Source organism: Anser brachyrhynchus (assembly GCF_964034855.1).
Source record: "Anser brachyrhynchus genome assembly, chromosome: 8".
In the NCBI taxonomy this organism is placed as follows: Eukaryota; Metazoa; Chordata; class Aves; order Anseriformes; family Anatidae; genus Anser; species Anser brachyrhynchus.
The window spans coordinates 32,035,688-32,050,588 of NC_137702.1; the positions used below are offsets into that span (position 1 = coordinate 32,035,688).

The 14,901-nt window shown below is 36.6% G+C and overlaps 2 protein-coding genes across 3 annotated transcripts in view; one reads left to right on the forward strand and one right to left on the reverse strand.

Moving 5' to 3' along the window:
- GLMN (glomulin, FKBP associated protein) overlaps positions 1 to 14,901 on the forward strand; it is an 80,640-nt gene that overhangs the window by 38,606 nt on the left and 27,133 nt on the right. The window lies entirely within an intron of this gene.
- Positions 1 to 14,901, reverse strand: part of RPAP2 (RNA polymerase II associated protein 2) — a 37,052-nt gene that overhangs the window by 16,405 nt on the left and 5,746 nt on the right. For both annotated transcript variants that reach the window (XM_080602902.1, XM_080602901.1), the window contains 5 exons: positions 14,739 to 14,774; positions 12,912 to 13,860; positions 11,336 to 11,430; positions 9,661 to 9,741; positions 1,849 to 1,917 (listed from right to left, as the gene is read on the reverse strand). In XM_080602902.1, the coding sequence (XP_080459028.1) occupies positions 1,849 to 1,917; positions 9,661 to 9,741; positions 11,336 to 11,430; positions 12,912 to 13,860; positions 14,739 to 14,774 (1,230 nt within the window). The remainder of the gene's footprint in view (positions 1 to 1,848; positions 1,918 to 9,660; positions 9,742 to 11,335; positions 11,431 to 12,911; positions 13,861 to 14,738; positions 14,775 to 14,901) is intronic.

Here is a 14,901-nt window from a genome sequence, read left to right on the forward strand (position 1 = left end):
TCTACACCGTCTACATTTTTCCCACAGTCTCTCCTAAGAGGAGGCCAGGAGAAGTTGTTTGAAATCTGAAGATTATATGACCTTGCAAGAATCTTAGAGTGAGTTGAAATCAAATGCAGTTTTATTTGTGATTTAACTAGAATAGTATTAGAAATTTAACTAGAATAGTATTAGAGGTAAAATCCACTCTACTTTGGGATCGAATACAACCTATTTATTTAGGGGTGGGCCCTTAGAAAGCCAAGGTAAAACAAGACTTGGTTCTCTGCTTCTACTACCAAGACTGCCTGCTACTTGTAGAACATTTTAAAACAACTGTAAAACAATCATTAGGTATGTAAACATTTAGAGCTCATCATCTGCAGCAGAGACCAGCAACATATTTTAACTTCTTAGCAAAAGAATCACAATTTCCTTAAATGTACGAAACTACTTGAAAAATTCGTAAGATCTGTTTCACAAATTACCAATTCAACCATAAGAATATATAGTAAAAATGACAAAAGATTTGTTCTTATAGTTGATAAAATATTTATGCCAAGGCATTCAAGTAAAGTTACTTTCTGTGTTCTGATTTAATGAATCATTTGAGCAGTATCTGGCTGGGTGACACAGATGTAAGGCTCGCTGAAGCCTACTCTAATGCCTACTAGTACAGCCTTCCTTGGGACAGTAAAGCCAGAACAATGTGTCAGACTGCAGTAATATCAAAGAAAGTAAGTGCAGTACTGGGGACGCTGTGAGGTTGGCCCACAACACTTCTTGACCTCTGAATGTCTGTAAGTACTTCTGTGTCCTACTGGCTCCAGTGACCCAGGAAACCCAGCAGCAGCAGCACGGTAATAAACAGTCTCTGAAATAAGATTTCTGCAATCTTGTAATTCAAGCTGAAAGACATACAAGGCTTGCTTGATGGTTTAACCCTACTGAAAGGCAGGGCCTGACACTATGTGAAACCACCAGTGATTTCTTAAAAGGTGAGCTAATGTTAAATGTTTAATATGAATGTCTGAGATAACTGTTTTATACACCGCAGAGTTTATATCTTTAACCTCAGAGAGGTACATTAATTTGGAAAATAGAAATTAAGGAACGTATTTGAAGCATATGACTACAGCTTTTATAATTCATGCCTGAGCATACAAGTTTACTGAAATACACTATAATAAAAACAAACTTCCAGTTAGTAAAACCCTTGGAAAGCATGTAGAACAAAGCTGAGGAGGACTTTAGGCACTTCAGTATCATAATCTTAAGCAATAAAACTAATCCACATAAAATAAAATACTGTGTCCCAACGTTGCTTTCAGGAAGTCAGAGCTGCTTAAAAAGCTTTCCCTTGCCAAACAAATTTGCTAGATTATTCAAATAAACACAAGTAGAAGCACGCCATATCTTTATGGAAGTAATTTGACTTTAATTGTGAAAGTAAAATCTCTTAAGAAACTAGAAGTAAAATGGGAAACTATAACAATTATGCTGCATCCAAATAATGCGTGTCATTATATCCTACTGTCAGACAAGGGAAGAAAGTCTGGCATTACTGAATAGAAGAAAGTGAAGTACCCTCTTCCTTCCTCCCACCATTCTTCTTTAAAAATACATACATACATACATATATATATATATACACACACACATATATATATTTAAATAACATTAAGCTTGTCCACTGTTAACTTGTTGTTCCAGATAATTCATTTCATTTGCATAAAAGAATATTTCTGTTGATTCCCCCAGTCAATTACAAGAAATATTTTCTCTCTTTTATCTGAAAATTAAATCTCATCTTAATAGGCCAGTTAAGACAGCTGTGTGTAAGAATATTTGACATTAAAGGGTACTTACACAGATAACAGAACGATAGCAATTAGAGTCCATTCAGGCATTTTGTGAATAATGTTTCTGTTCGTTAACCTGTAATAATTTAAAAAAAATAAAAAAATCAGCACATTTCAAAGTGAAAGTAAACAGATTTTAATTGCTGAATTAGAAGTCTACCATTAAAAGACTTAGTATGCAGAGTTACGATGTGGAAATTACAGCTCTGTCTGAGCAAGTCACCAACTTTCAGGAATCTGTTTCTTCATATCCTGTAACAAAGGATTTGTACAAGTCCCAATATCTGTCTTTGTTCCACATGAAAGCTGGATGGGGAAGACTGAACAGAAGCTAATTCTTTGAATTCACAATCTTGGCTGCTGTGAGGGCTCAACTGTCCCTGACACCCAAAGGGACGTTCTCAGGAACCACACATACACTTTCTGCAAAGATGGGCCTTCCTACACTGTTTCCCCTGTTAGTTTCAGATCCAGATTTGCTGTAAAAGCTAATGTTGCAGAAATAGACTGGATTTTAAGATACTGGGGGACAGTACTCTGATGATCCTTGTTATTAAAATGAAAATCTAGAATTCTAACTTATGCAATGGGAGCCAGGGCAGATAAAAGAGCAAGAAAAGGTGTGAATCAAGAACCACACAGCTGCTCAACAACAAGACCACTACATTTTATACCCACTGACTCACATGGTATAATTCCATAGTAAGACATTTTCTTTAACTCAAATGTTAATTTGACTTAAAACAATGTGTCAATTGTTACAGCTGCATTTAGGCATGTGTTTAGGATGAGCAATTTATGGAAAAGTCACAGCTCAAAAAGAAGCTGTGGCTATGTAGGCATCCAAAAAAAGCTAGCAGCATTAATTTTATTCAGACAGGTGCCGCCATATAGCAGAAATACTAATGGGTAAGTGCCTCAATATGTTTGCTTCCTTCTTGCTCTCCGCTTCCCCTCTCTGTAGACTTGCATAAATTCAGACACAGGAAGAAGCTACCCTGTTATTAACACAGGTCTACAGGCACTGGTGAAGCTGGGAGACAGTTAAAAGGTCTGGGAGTAAACCACTTTCCTAAAAATTGGTATTTCACCTGCTCCATCAGGGGCTGTTTACCAGTGTTCATTACGAGAGGGGACACAGTGAGGGTTGAGAACATCGCCCACTGCAGAGGTAGGAGAATAGGTTTCTATAACATGTTCAAGGTTCAGTTTAGGAGGAGAGACATTGTTTTAGACATTTCAAAGGAAGACATGATTCCTTGAAGTTTTAAATGCACTGTGGCAGCTGGCAGAAATACATGATTTAGAAGTCACATATGGAAAACTATGTGGCAGCATTAGCTGTAAAAGTTGGCAGCCTAGCCATAGGGGCTTTATCACCAGATCCCTTACCAGCTCTGACAATTTTATCACAATATTACCAACTAAACATCATTATGGTAGCAAGACAGATGCTCATGACACAGCTTATGTTAGCTCCCAAAATAATAATAATAATAATAAAAAAATCAAATGTTAACTGTGCCTCTATTTCCTTACTAGGACACGGCTGCATTCAGAGTGTAGGCACATCCCTTCTCCTGGTGGTGTATGATAAATTCAGCTTCAGGAGCAGACCAGAATGCTACTGTGCTCAAGGGATCCCAAAGCACAGCAATGACCATGCAGATCATTTAGACATTTAGGTTTCTAGACTAGGAACTTAAGTCTTTTTTTTTTTTTCCTTCTTACTCCAAACACAAGTTATAAAATGAAATACCTCACAACAAATTCAATTCCACGGTATTCTTCCCTCAGTAAGATTTTTTAAATTATTTTTAATCTCTTTGGGAAAATATGCAGTTACCAAAAAAAAACAAACCCAACACCTTCAAAGGTGGAAAAACAGACGTGCTCATACTTGCCATTGTTAAAATTCAACTTTTATTTTCTATTTTTTGAAAAATTCTAGCCAGTTATATTCAAAATAATCATTAAAAATAGTTATGAAGGTGTTTTAAAGGATTGTTTCCCTTTTTTCAGAAATATATTCAAAAACATATTTTTAAGAATAGTAATGAACAAAGCAATATTATCCTGTTTTCCTCCTCAAATCTCCAAGTTTTCCAACCAAAGTAAGATTTTGAAGCAATGATTACTCAAATAGTACCTTAACTGCCCTAGTTTTGTTAAATGATGAAAGGAAAAGCAGTGTATTATACTACATGTATAGGAATTATCATGTCAAACTAGAACCAATAATTTTGGTAAATATAGATGATTTTTGCTATTAAAAGATGCATGTCTACCAATTACTATTTGAAATAGCTAATGGCAGTAGCTGGCAACAAAGCTGTTTCATTTTTCTGGTTATAGAAAAAGAAACAAAACAAAGGCTGAAGGTCTTGACTCAATATTGATGACAGTGATAAACACTACCAAGAAATGCCTGATGGAATCATCTTGACAGGCAATTCATATGTAACATTCCAGTTAATCTGCTATGATAAGACACAATGGAAGAGACAGATCCAAATCACCGGGGAAAACTCTGTCAAATAGAGAAAGCAGCTTTATTTCAATGCTCTACAAGGAGTTATTATTGATTAGAGCACAGGAAGGTGTCATTCTTGTACACAAACTGAGAGATGCAGTTATTTGTGTCAATTAACTCTTATTCAATGTTAGTATTGATTGGCAAGGTCTCAACACTAGTCACTGCCATCAATATGCCATTTATGAAGGAGGTAGTCCTAAGACAGATAACCAGCAGCATGTGGCAGTACAGATCTGCTGATGTACCTGTCACTGGACTGGATGAAGTGAGGCTTCCACAACCTTTCATTACAACACCTGTCCTAAAGCTCTTGTGCAACTGAAAAAAAAAAAAAAAAAAAAACCTCACACATTTTAGGCAGATCAGACTAAAGCTGGCAACCTACAGGTGTAAACCCTTAAATAATACAGAGCAGAGGAAGGGCAGTCACTTTCAAGAACATGCTGTGTGTCAACACCAAGGCCTCTGAAGAGTAAAGCTTTCAGAAAACAGGAAAGTGCAAGTCCTCTGTAAAAATGGTTCATTAATTCTTTGTCTTGCTTCTGTCCAAAATTGTTACTTCAGAACAATCCTTGAAAGACGGGAGAAAAAGGTCACTAGATTTCTGTCATACACATACTATGGAAATGTTAAAACACTACAAAAGTTTGGGTACATGATTTGGGATTTGCAGTGAAATATTTTCTGTTACAGTTTGGCTAAATTTTCCCACACCTACCCAAAGAAAGAAAACAATATACAACTTTTCAGAAGAGAACATCTCCACTTTCTTAGGCTTTGTAGTAATGGATAGGTAAGCCAAGAGTCCTGGATGCTCCCAAATAGCTGTGTGGGTTGCTTAACTGGTAGTTTATGGGTGTTGTATTTTGCCCCTGCACAGCTTGTGGGAGGAAGATGCACTATAGCTGGACTTAACTGCTTCCCTCATCCATTAGGCAATAGGACCCACAAAGCAGTTCTAATGCTGTATGAAGAAGCTCAGACTGAGCAGATGAATCAAAGTGGCACAAATTGACAAATAAAGCACTAAAAAGTAAGATGCAGACAAATTCCCTTTCGAATCTCCTCCCAGTACCTGACTGGAGCCCAGCCTGCAAAGAAAGTCAACTCTAATAAAGAAGCTTTGGGAGTACAGGGGAGTCCAAGGTTGAAGTAAGCAGTAAATGAAAAAGTAAACCCAAAAATGACACAAAAAGAGCACACAAGTCGGTCCTACTTCTTTTCCTTCGGTTGGCTTCCCATTCAATTTCTGTCAGCTGCTGATTTTGCTAGCAGAACTCCATTAGCAACGATGGCCTGATCTGTAACCAGTACTTGCTGTGGCAGCAAATTTAAGCACATCCATAAAAGCCCTATGCTAGAATTTGGACAGGTACTTCAGGAAACTTGAATTTATAGGAAGGAAACTCTCAGCAATGCAGGTGCTCAACACCTCAGCAGGATTACATTTTCTGAGACTTCTAGGAAACAATTTGATAACAGGAACACAGTCCAACAAGAAATGGCAGATAGACAAAAAGATTATTGTGCAGAGTAATTAACACCTCCCCTCCTCCCCCTGATCAGGTCCACAGCATCAGATATTACAAAAAAGATGAAAAAAAAAGCAACTGGTTAACATAAAATAATCTTTGCTAAATGTATTTTCTTTATAACCATTTATAAACTAATCCTGAGTATTCTTTCCTTTTCTAAACATTTGTTTATACAATCGAACTTTGTTGCAAGGTAAAGTTGTCAGCATCTTTGCAAACAAAGCAGCCTTTTCACTCACACATCTATATTCCTCGATGTAGGGATATGTTATTAATGTCAGTTCAAGAATCTGACCTCCTAGTTTGGCCATTTGCCTGTTCTGTAAGACAGACTTCATGGATGAGGATGTTCAAGTTGTAACTTTAGAGAAGCTCAGCTACCTATAATTTTTCAAAAGCTTGCACTAATATGGGCAAAGTTGTAATTTTACTAACCCAGGTTAGCACAGGCAAATATGAAAGAAACATAATCTATGCTTCAAGCTTCAGCTAGAAAAATTTAAACATAAAACCCAGCTCTCCTCTACCCCCTGAAGAAGAGCAGCATATTTCCATGCTGAAGTATAATTCAGTTTGATGATCATGAGCAAAAATGGCCTGCTATTTTAAGTTTAAATTTTCTTTAGAAGAAGCCCATTTAATTTTTATCTGCTGCTTTAGAAACAGCTCTACACTAATTACTCTGACTGATCAAGATTTAACACAAGTTAGCTCAAGTTTAACACAGGATAAATACTCTAGATGTGTTAACAAACACTGTTACATCCCATCCTATCTGGCTGTAATGGTGTGCTGCACTGGCACTTCAGCCATGGAAACCCATAATCTGCTGTGCTGAAGAGAAAAGGTCATCGACCGTCTGGTACTTCCACATTTCCACAGAAAACCCTGACTACAATGAAGTATTACTGAGTTGAAACTCAGAATCTAAAATTCCACTTAATAAAGGGTAATAAGCAAAAGCCTATTAGTGAATATAGACTAGATAACATACACTCATTATACATATTTTAAAAGCTAAAATACTGTCTTGTAAACAAGACAAAGCCTGTAATAGAAAATCATGAACACATCTTTAAGAAACAGCTATGTCACTAGCATTGTGAGAGTTCATTGTCAATAACAAGCTCCATAAAATGAATTAAAATATTTACAACCATAAGATACAACAGAAATTCTATTTTTAATATACAACATTAAGCTTTAAAAAATAAAATAAATCATACATTCACAAACATTGCAAGTTAGCCTCAATTTCTATATAAATAGCTAATTTTGTCTTGATCTTTTAAGAAAATGCCCTTACACCCTCTGGAGAATTATTTGACATCTCAGTTTTCGTAACAAAAGCTTACAGGCGCTGAGGGACTCTGTTTGGGAAGAGCTCTAACCATTCTAAAATGTCTCCTGAGATCCCTCTAGTGTGTTTCCCAGCAGTGGTGATTGAATAAAATGTTGCCCAAAGGAGGCTGAACTGCACGTGTTCCTTTAAAAACCAATGGAGCTGAAAATTGTTGTTGCTTAGTTCACCACATGCTCTTTTACCCTTCTTCAGCTAAGCTCTACTACTGCCGTGTGTTTTATCTCCTTCCCTCTTCAGCAAGTTCTTCAGCCTGAAACATTTCTAACATGAAAAGCAAGGAACAGCACCAGCATTTGTCAGGGCTGCCTCCATAGTCATTAAGCATTTTAACCATATTAACAAAGAAAGTAACTTTTAAATTTCTAAACCCTACAAACAAATATCAGTCAAAAAAAATCTCAGAATCCCTGCTAACACATTCAACTTAAAATCAGAGAGACCACCCATTAAGTAAATTTATATTTAAGTATAGAAATAGGGATTCAAACCTATGCCTTCTTCTAGACAGCTAGCTTTTTTTTTCCTGTTTTGTCAGCAGACTCTTCTGTATCACAAATGCAACAATCAGAAAGGGCTCAAAGGTTTTTATTACTTATTTCCTGTATTTTCATATTATTTTACTGTCAGCAACAATAACACTCCAATTATTTTGAGATGTACATAAAGGCACATACAAATTCTCGTGTAGTGCTCACAATTGTTGTCAGCCACCCTCCTCCCAAAAAGCAGAGTTTCTAAGCAATTTGTCTGGAATCTTCACAGCAAAAGAACCCCAAGAACTTGCTACCATTCCCTTCAACTTGCTCCTTAACAAAAGAGACTGAAAAATTAACTCATTCAGTGTTATCTGAAGGATCAGAAAGAGATCTGTGGAGAATTAAAAAATAGCAAATTATTGCTACATTAGCCAGGTCTCACACTTCCACTAAGAGATATTAACAATAACATTTTGGGATCAAAACCCAAATTAATTAGATTTGGTTCCATCCTGTAAATCCACATGTGTTTTTAAGTGCATATCTACGTTTTTAGAAGGCTATTTTGGCTTCAAGGCTCCTTTGCTATAAACTGCTTTTAAAACCTGATATCCAGGCCACATTATCTTTGAATAGCAAAAATAATTTGAAATATAAGTTCTGCTTTTGAGAACCTCCAGGTAACCTTCCTCCTTTTAATGTAAGCATACAAAAAGTAGACTGAAAAAGACCAAACAGTTTTTTCCAGTTCTATCACTACTAAGCATTTAGACTGCAGAGCAAGAAAAATGTGCAAAGTTTTAAGATACAAAGACCTTATTCAAAGAAACAGTATATATACAGTATATAGATGCCGCTCCAGTATAACCAAAAATATCTTTCCCAGTTCCAATGTTGTTAAAATAAAATCACAATTAAATGACTGCAATTGCAAAATCAAGTTCAAACACTAGGAACTCTTAAATAAGAGATCGTGCACAGTATCACCAGAAAGGAAAAGGAAATGATTATCTTCCATAGTAAAAAAAAAAAAAAATCCAACATATATAGAAATCTGTGTTTTTGTGGCATTCTTCCAGATATCAGATAAATCATGAAGAATTAGGTGGAGTTGGGTCTCTGTTCACCAAAGCCTAGATGTCTTGTTGCAAATACCGCAAGAATGAGCTTTGGTAATTTCACATGTAAACATCATGCAGTTTACTGGGGGGGGGGGGGGGGGGGGGGAGAGTTCCAAGAGTGATAGCATACACAGAGTTAATAACTCTTGTTGCTCCTTTTTCTGACAATGCTGCAAGATGCAGGACATGATCCAGGTCTAAGATATAGGAGTTGTGGCCCAAACAAAACCTAAAAATGTTCAAAGAAGTTACCACAATTCTGATTTCCCTCTTTTCTTTAGTCCCAGTGTTTCCAAATACCCTCTTCAGTGCTTCTAATTGTGGTGACGGAGCATACCCTAGGTCTGTTTCCCCTTGAAATGGGCAAGACGGCTCAAGCTGGGCCTTCTTCCCAGCTGTAGAAGTTAGTGGTTAACAATTATTACTCACGTTAAAACCAGTTAGCCCAGCTACAGGGAGCCAGAGCAAAAGAAAGTGACAGATCTCAGAAACTCACGCTTAATAGGAGGTGATGAGGTAGCAGAACCTTTAAAAGACTCACCACCGTCCTCCAGAGACCACTGGCCTAGTTTTTAAAAATCTGCAAATACTCCTGGTGACCCAGCCACTGTCAGGAGCAAGGAAGGGCTCGTTAGTCCACAGGGAACGTGGCATTACCTACATGAACACACAGCCAGAAAAGGGAAAAATCTGCAGGGGGATCCTCTCTGTGCCCAAATCACAGATCATTCAACAGGATGTTTAATTAATCAATCAAGAAGAATCTCTAATTAAAGACCAATACTTACTGGAAAGTTTTCACAAGATTTTTTAGCTCTGTGTAAACGTCTCCTAGAGTAATCTGAAGAGGGCCCAAAACTGCAGGTAATCTAGAAGGCAAAAGACACTGGTTAATATATGTTTTCCTCTGCTTTTTTTTTTTTTCCCCTCAAGTTTTTAACTTCTTCTCTACCAGAGCTCATTAAAGTAAATAGAAAAAGAAAAGGGTTATTTTTGTGCAATAGATCTGGCATGATGTTTATATTTCATATTTCTCTCAGTGGTGTTTGGGCAATACCTTCACTTTAAAACAGCTTGCTTGTATCAAGTTTAGTGTGAAAGTGAAGTAGAAATTAACTGTATTTTACATGCATACTCTATTAACTTCCATATCAGTTCTGATATGACATTCTTGTAAAAAAAAAAAAAAAAAGTTTTACGTTATGAGGATTACAATTCCAGGCCTCATAAATGCTTTCAATGTTTATATTTACGTGGTTGAAAAATAACAGTACAAAAGGAAAACTGCATGCCTAAATGAGGTTCACACAGAGAATCCATCTGCTAACTCTTATACTACATAAAGAGGATACAGCACTCCATTGTAAGCCTGATAACTAGAACCATGATGTTAGCAGGCAATCAGAAAATTTCAAACACAGATTGCCTCTCTACTTGACTGCATGTAAAACTTGATATAGCACACCACAAAACACACACGCTGTTTAACTAGGTCTCCATATCCACAAGTGCTGGAAATAACATGTACTATTCACATTTCAGAGGTGGATTTAAGATGAAACTTTTGCCTCTATTTACTTGTTTAATAGTTAATATCCTCTTGCATTTGAATATTTACATTTATATGTGCATGCAGTGTGTTGATATTGCTGGAAGAATCAAGATTTCTATTTGCTTCTATATCACTGCATGTTTTACAAGAACTCTGCTGTGCACGTTCATATTCCCACTGGCTTCATCTGAACATACCAGGAAATAAGTGCTTTACCACAATGAAAATTACATGTAGTACATATATAAATTACATACAATATACACAGCTATTTAAAAATAATTTATTATTTTATATATACATATTCTATATTTATATGTTCAGATACTGTTGATTTACAGTTCCTATTTTAGGTCCATCAGAATCTGTTTCTAAACAACTTGCAAGAAATTAGATAGTTTAGTTGTTTCCAGATATGTGAGAAGAAAGAGTCTGATAAATAAAGGGTGCTGTGGATTATTTTTTTTTGAAGCACATTCTTATTTTAAGCTTCATGTGTTGCACCAACGTTTTGATTGAGAAAACACAGAAGTTTTCCTTGTAACAGCACAGCAACACGCCTTCTGCCAAGTGCTGAAGAGTGGGACCATGCTGTCCTGCCAGCCATGAATGTTGTCAACTAAAAGTTCTGGTGCATGCAGGAAGGGAGAAGTTTCTGTTAGAGAACACTTTAGCAGTGAGATTCTGACATCCACCTCAGCAGGCTGTGCAAACTGACATCTGCTGCTTTATCACAGATGACTTAGAAATGTCTTAGAAATAAGTTCTTTAGGGCAATAATGATTACAAATTATGAGTAATGCCACTCAGGAAAAGGCAAGAATGTCCTTGCACAGTGTGTTTATTACTTAAAATGATGATGAATGAGCACCAACTTCAATTTGATATTTACTGAAGTAAAGAATACTTACGCTTTTCTCAGTTTTTCAAGGACGATTCGCTTTCTAATCTGCATTTGTGCATTTGAATCAACAAGTGGGAACGTGAGATCTTGCTGTTCATCATCCTGTATTACAGCATTAAAACCTTTAACAATTATAACCTAATACTTAATTGCAGGCTATGCATCAAAATAGTTACAGATTATCAATAAATGTTTAAACATAGGAAAACTCATCTCTGAACGAAGAAAGAGAAAAAAACAATTAGTAATTTTTTAATAGACAGAATGCTGGTTGATTTGACCCCATATACAGTTTGCAGCTAACCTACTTTTCCTCTTTTCTTGCAAAGCAGTATGCTAGATACTTTAATTCAATGGTAAATTCCTTCAAAATTATATGTCTAAACTTTTTGCAAGAAGCAATGTAATAGTTTTATTTTACAGGAAGCAGCACTGTGAAAGTTATACCCTCTGATGCAAATATTTAAAAGCAAAAGCAATTTCAGATGCCATTACAAACTGTACAACCTACCTAGCACAGTTAGTACACTGTTTTACGGTACTGACAAGACCACCTTATTGCTAACAGCTGGCCTGCCTGACCTGGAAGGGTCATAGAGAAACCTCAGAGCACTCTATACTTCTTTAAGGCTACAACCCTCCAGACTCCGCCCCCCCCCCCCCCCCAAAAAAAAAAAAAAGAGTATAGGTTACAGCAACATATGTAAACAAATCAGCAGGCTCCAACTCAAAGAATTTTAACAACAGATAATGTCAGAGATCTAGTCTTACTAAAAAGAAAGAAATCCAATCCTTGTCATGAATTAAAGGCAAAAATGTAGATATAAATTTTATCTCATGAATTAAAGGGGAAGAGAAAAATATCATGTTCTTCCTTCAGCCAAGGCCTACTCTGTCTTATGACAGATTTGTTTCTTCTACATAAACATTCCTTACCCGCCCTCCAAGGCATCAGTTTTAGAGAAAGCCTTCGCTATAAAGACTCTTAGAAGCCCTAGTCCTTCTTTCTCTTTAATCACCAGTTTTTCTTGCCAATAAACTGTTCTTACATTGATTCTTTAACAGCTTCACCTCACTGCAATTATGCAATGCAACAATTGTAGAGTCTTTATAAGATGTAGAGGTGCTGGAAAGGACAGGCCTTGGAAGTGATGACAGCAGTTGTAGTTAACCTTTCTGCTGAGATTACAACAGCTATAGCTCCTTGACCCATCCTCTTGCAAAAACTACACAGGGCTCAGATAGTTCTTAACTCCTCTCCCGTTCCAACTTACCAGTACCTCCTCTGCTTGCCTCAGTCCATGATCAAACTGTGCTTGAGCAAATGGAATAATCTTTCAGGCTTCACAAACTGAAAGGCTGCTGTCAGAACTGAATGTATTCCAAAGTCATTCTTTTTCAACCTAAAATATGTTTCCTCAACCTGATGGGATTGTTTTGAATCTAGTCAACCTTCCTTTTACTAGTTCACATTAATAGCTTGATGGTACCTTGGCCATATCCACTTACAGAGACAAAAAGCTTGTAATAACTGCTTGAAAGCAGGCTTTAAATAGCATGGACACTATCTCATGGGCACTTACTTTGTCTTTGCTTGGAAGTTCCTCTGTTTGTGCATGTGTCACTGCCTCTTCAGCCAAGATGCACTTCCCTTTATAGAACTCTTTTACTCGGAGTTCTAGGAATTCTGTTTCTTCTTTTAACTTTTTGTAACTAGGCACAGGCTTAGCTACTCCACCTGAGCCTGTATAAGGTAAGGAATAGTTCAAACTGTTTTCAGACTCCCCTGCTGCAACAGTGTCAAGATCATCAGCTGCATCTAAGTCATCCTCATCAAGTTCTTCACTTTCTTGGTTGGCAGATGATTTGCATTCTGATGAGCATAAAGAAGTGTAGTTTGGACCATAGAGAAATTTTAAAGTTTCCTCAGTTCTCCATTCAGTAAGTGTTTGCTTAAGGACTTCTAATAAACTGCCTTTGGCGGCCAAGGAATTAACTGGATCCTGCAGTTCAGTTTTTTTATATTGTTTTGAGTTAGCTAGTATTCTTGTAAGACGTTCTGCCCCCTTTTTGCTCACACCTAGAAAAACTATCTGTGATCCGCTATAGGTGTTTTCGTAGTTTTCTGAAGCATTTGATGTTCCTGGAGTAGTATTTTTTGAAGGTGTTGCAGTTACGTTATTTTGAACAGAGCAAGCATGCATTTCATCCTGAACATCAAATTTACAATTAGATAGTTGTTCAGTGGCTTCTACCACATCCAAGTCTTCAGCTTTAGGGCTGGAATAGGCTTTCTGAGTATGTTTCTTTTTGAGGATGCTGTTTCTGTGCAATTGCTGTGCAAGATTAGCTGAACTTGACTGACTTCCTGGTAGAACAGAAGAAACAAATTCTTGTTCGGTATCACTACTGCTGTCACTGGCTGTGTCATGAGAAGTAGATTCACATGGATTTGAAGATAGCCTAGGATTTTCAATGTCAGAAGCTTTAATTGCTTCATCACGTAGTTTCACCTCTTCTCCAGACTCACCACTGTAAGAGAAAACACACGCCATCAATGAAATAAGAAATGGGTGTTACCTATAATAGCTTTTCTTTCTCATGTAAGATAAAGAAAACATTTTCCCTTATAGTAGAAGTGTACTTTTTTGCTCTATAAATAATTTATCTTCCAAAAGTCTTTAAATGCAAGGAGTTTTAGTGTTCTGGAATCAAGATAGCAAGTACAGACATCGTTTAGAGAAATAAATTCCCAGTTGCTCATTGGCAATTAGAATAGTAAGTTATTATTAAAGACAACAAAATGAGGTTAAACTTAGCATAATGAATTTTTAAAAAATTGCAATTCAAAATTAAGATCAGCATCTCAACATAGCTATGAACACAGTACTCTAAAATCAGTAGGCCAGCAGAGCTCTTTTAGTATATGTAAGTTTGCCATCTAATGGCCATGTGTTGCAAGAGAAAACAAACAAAGCCATAATTCACACAGCAAGGTACAGAGAGATGACAGAGTAGCATGATTTTAATCTACCAGATATTGATGTTTCAGAATAGGAAGTACAGAAGCTTTCATCACATATAATTGGTACCTTTTTTTTTAAAAGAATAGATGGTATAAAATATGCAAAGTACAAACAGTGTATTGGTTTCAGATTTCAACAGACTCAATTACAACATACAGGCCAAGAACAGCTGTACACTAAATCATACAGGTCAAACATGCCGGCTTAGAATCACAAAGATAAAAAAAAAAAAAGAGAAAAAAAAGAGAGAGACAAGTAATCCTTTGTGTAGACTCTAATAAGGCCTTTTCTGTAACACATGAAATCAAAGATTCTCCTTTTATCTTATATGATGCTAATACTTGTAACTATAAATGCACATAAAAAAAGTATTGTTCAGTGTACCTCTGCCCCTCCTTCAGCAGCTCTATGTCTGGTGGTCTGCAAAAAGAAGACAAAGAATGAAGAGTTTTCTGCTAAATCAATGCTCTTGAAATACACATACACACAGAAGATACAGTTAAGGCTGGAAGGGACCTCTAATGATCTTCTAGTCCAACATCATCCT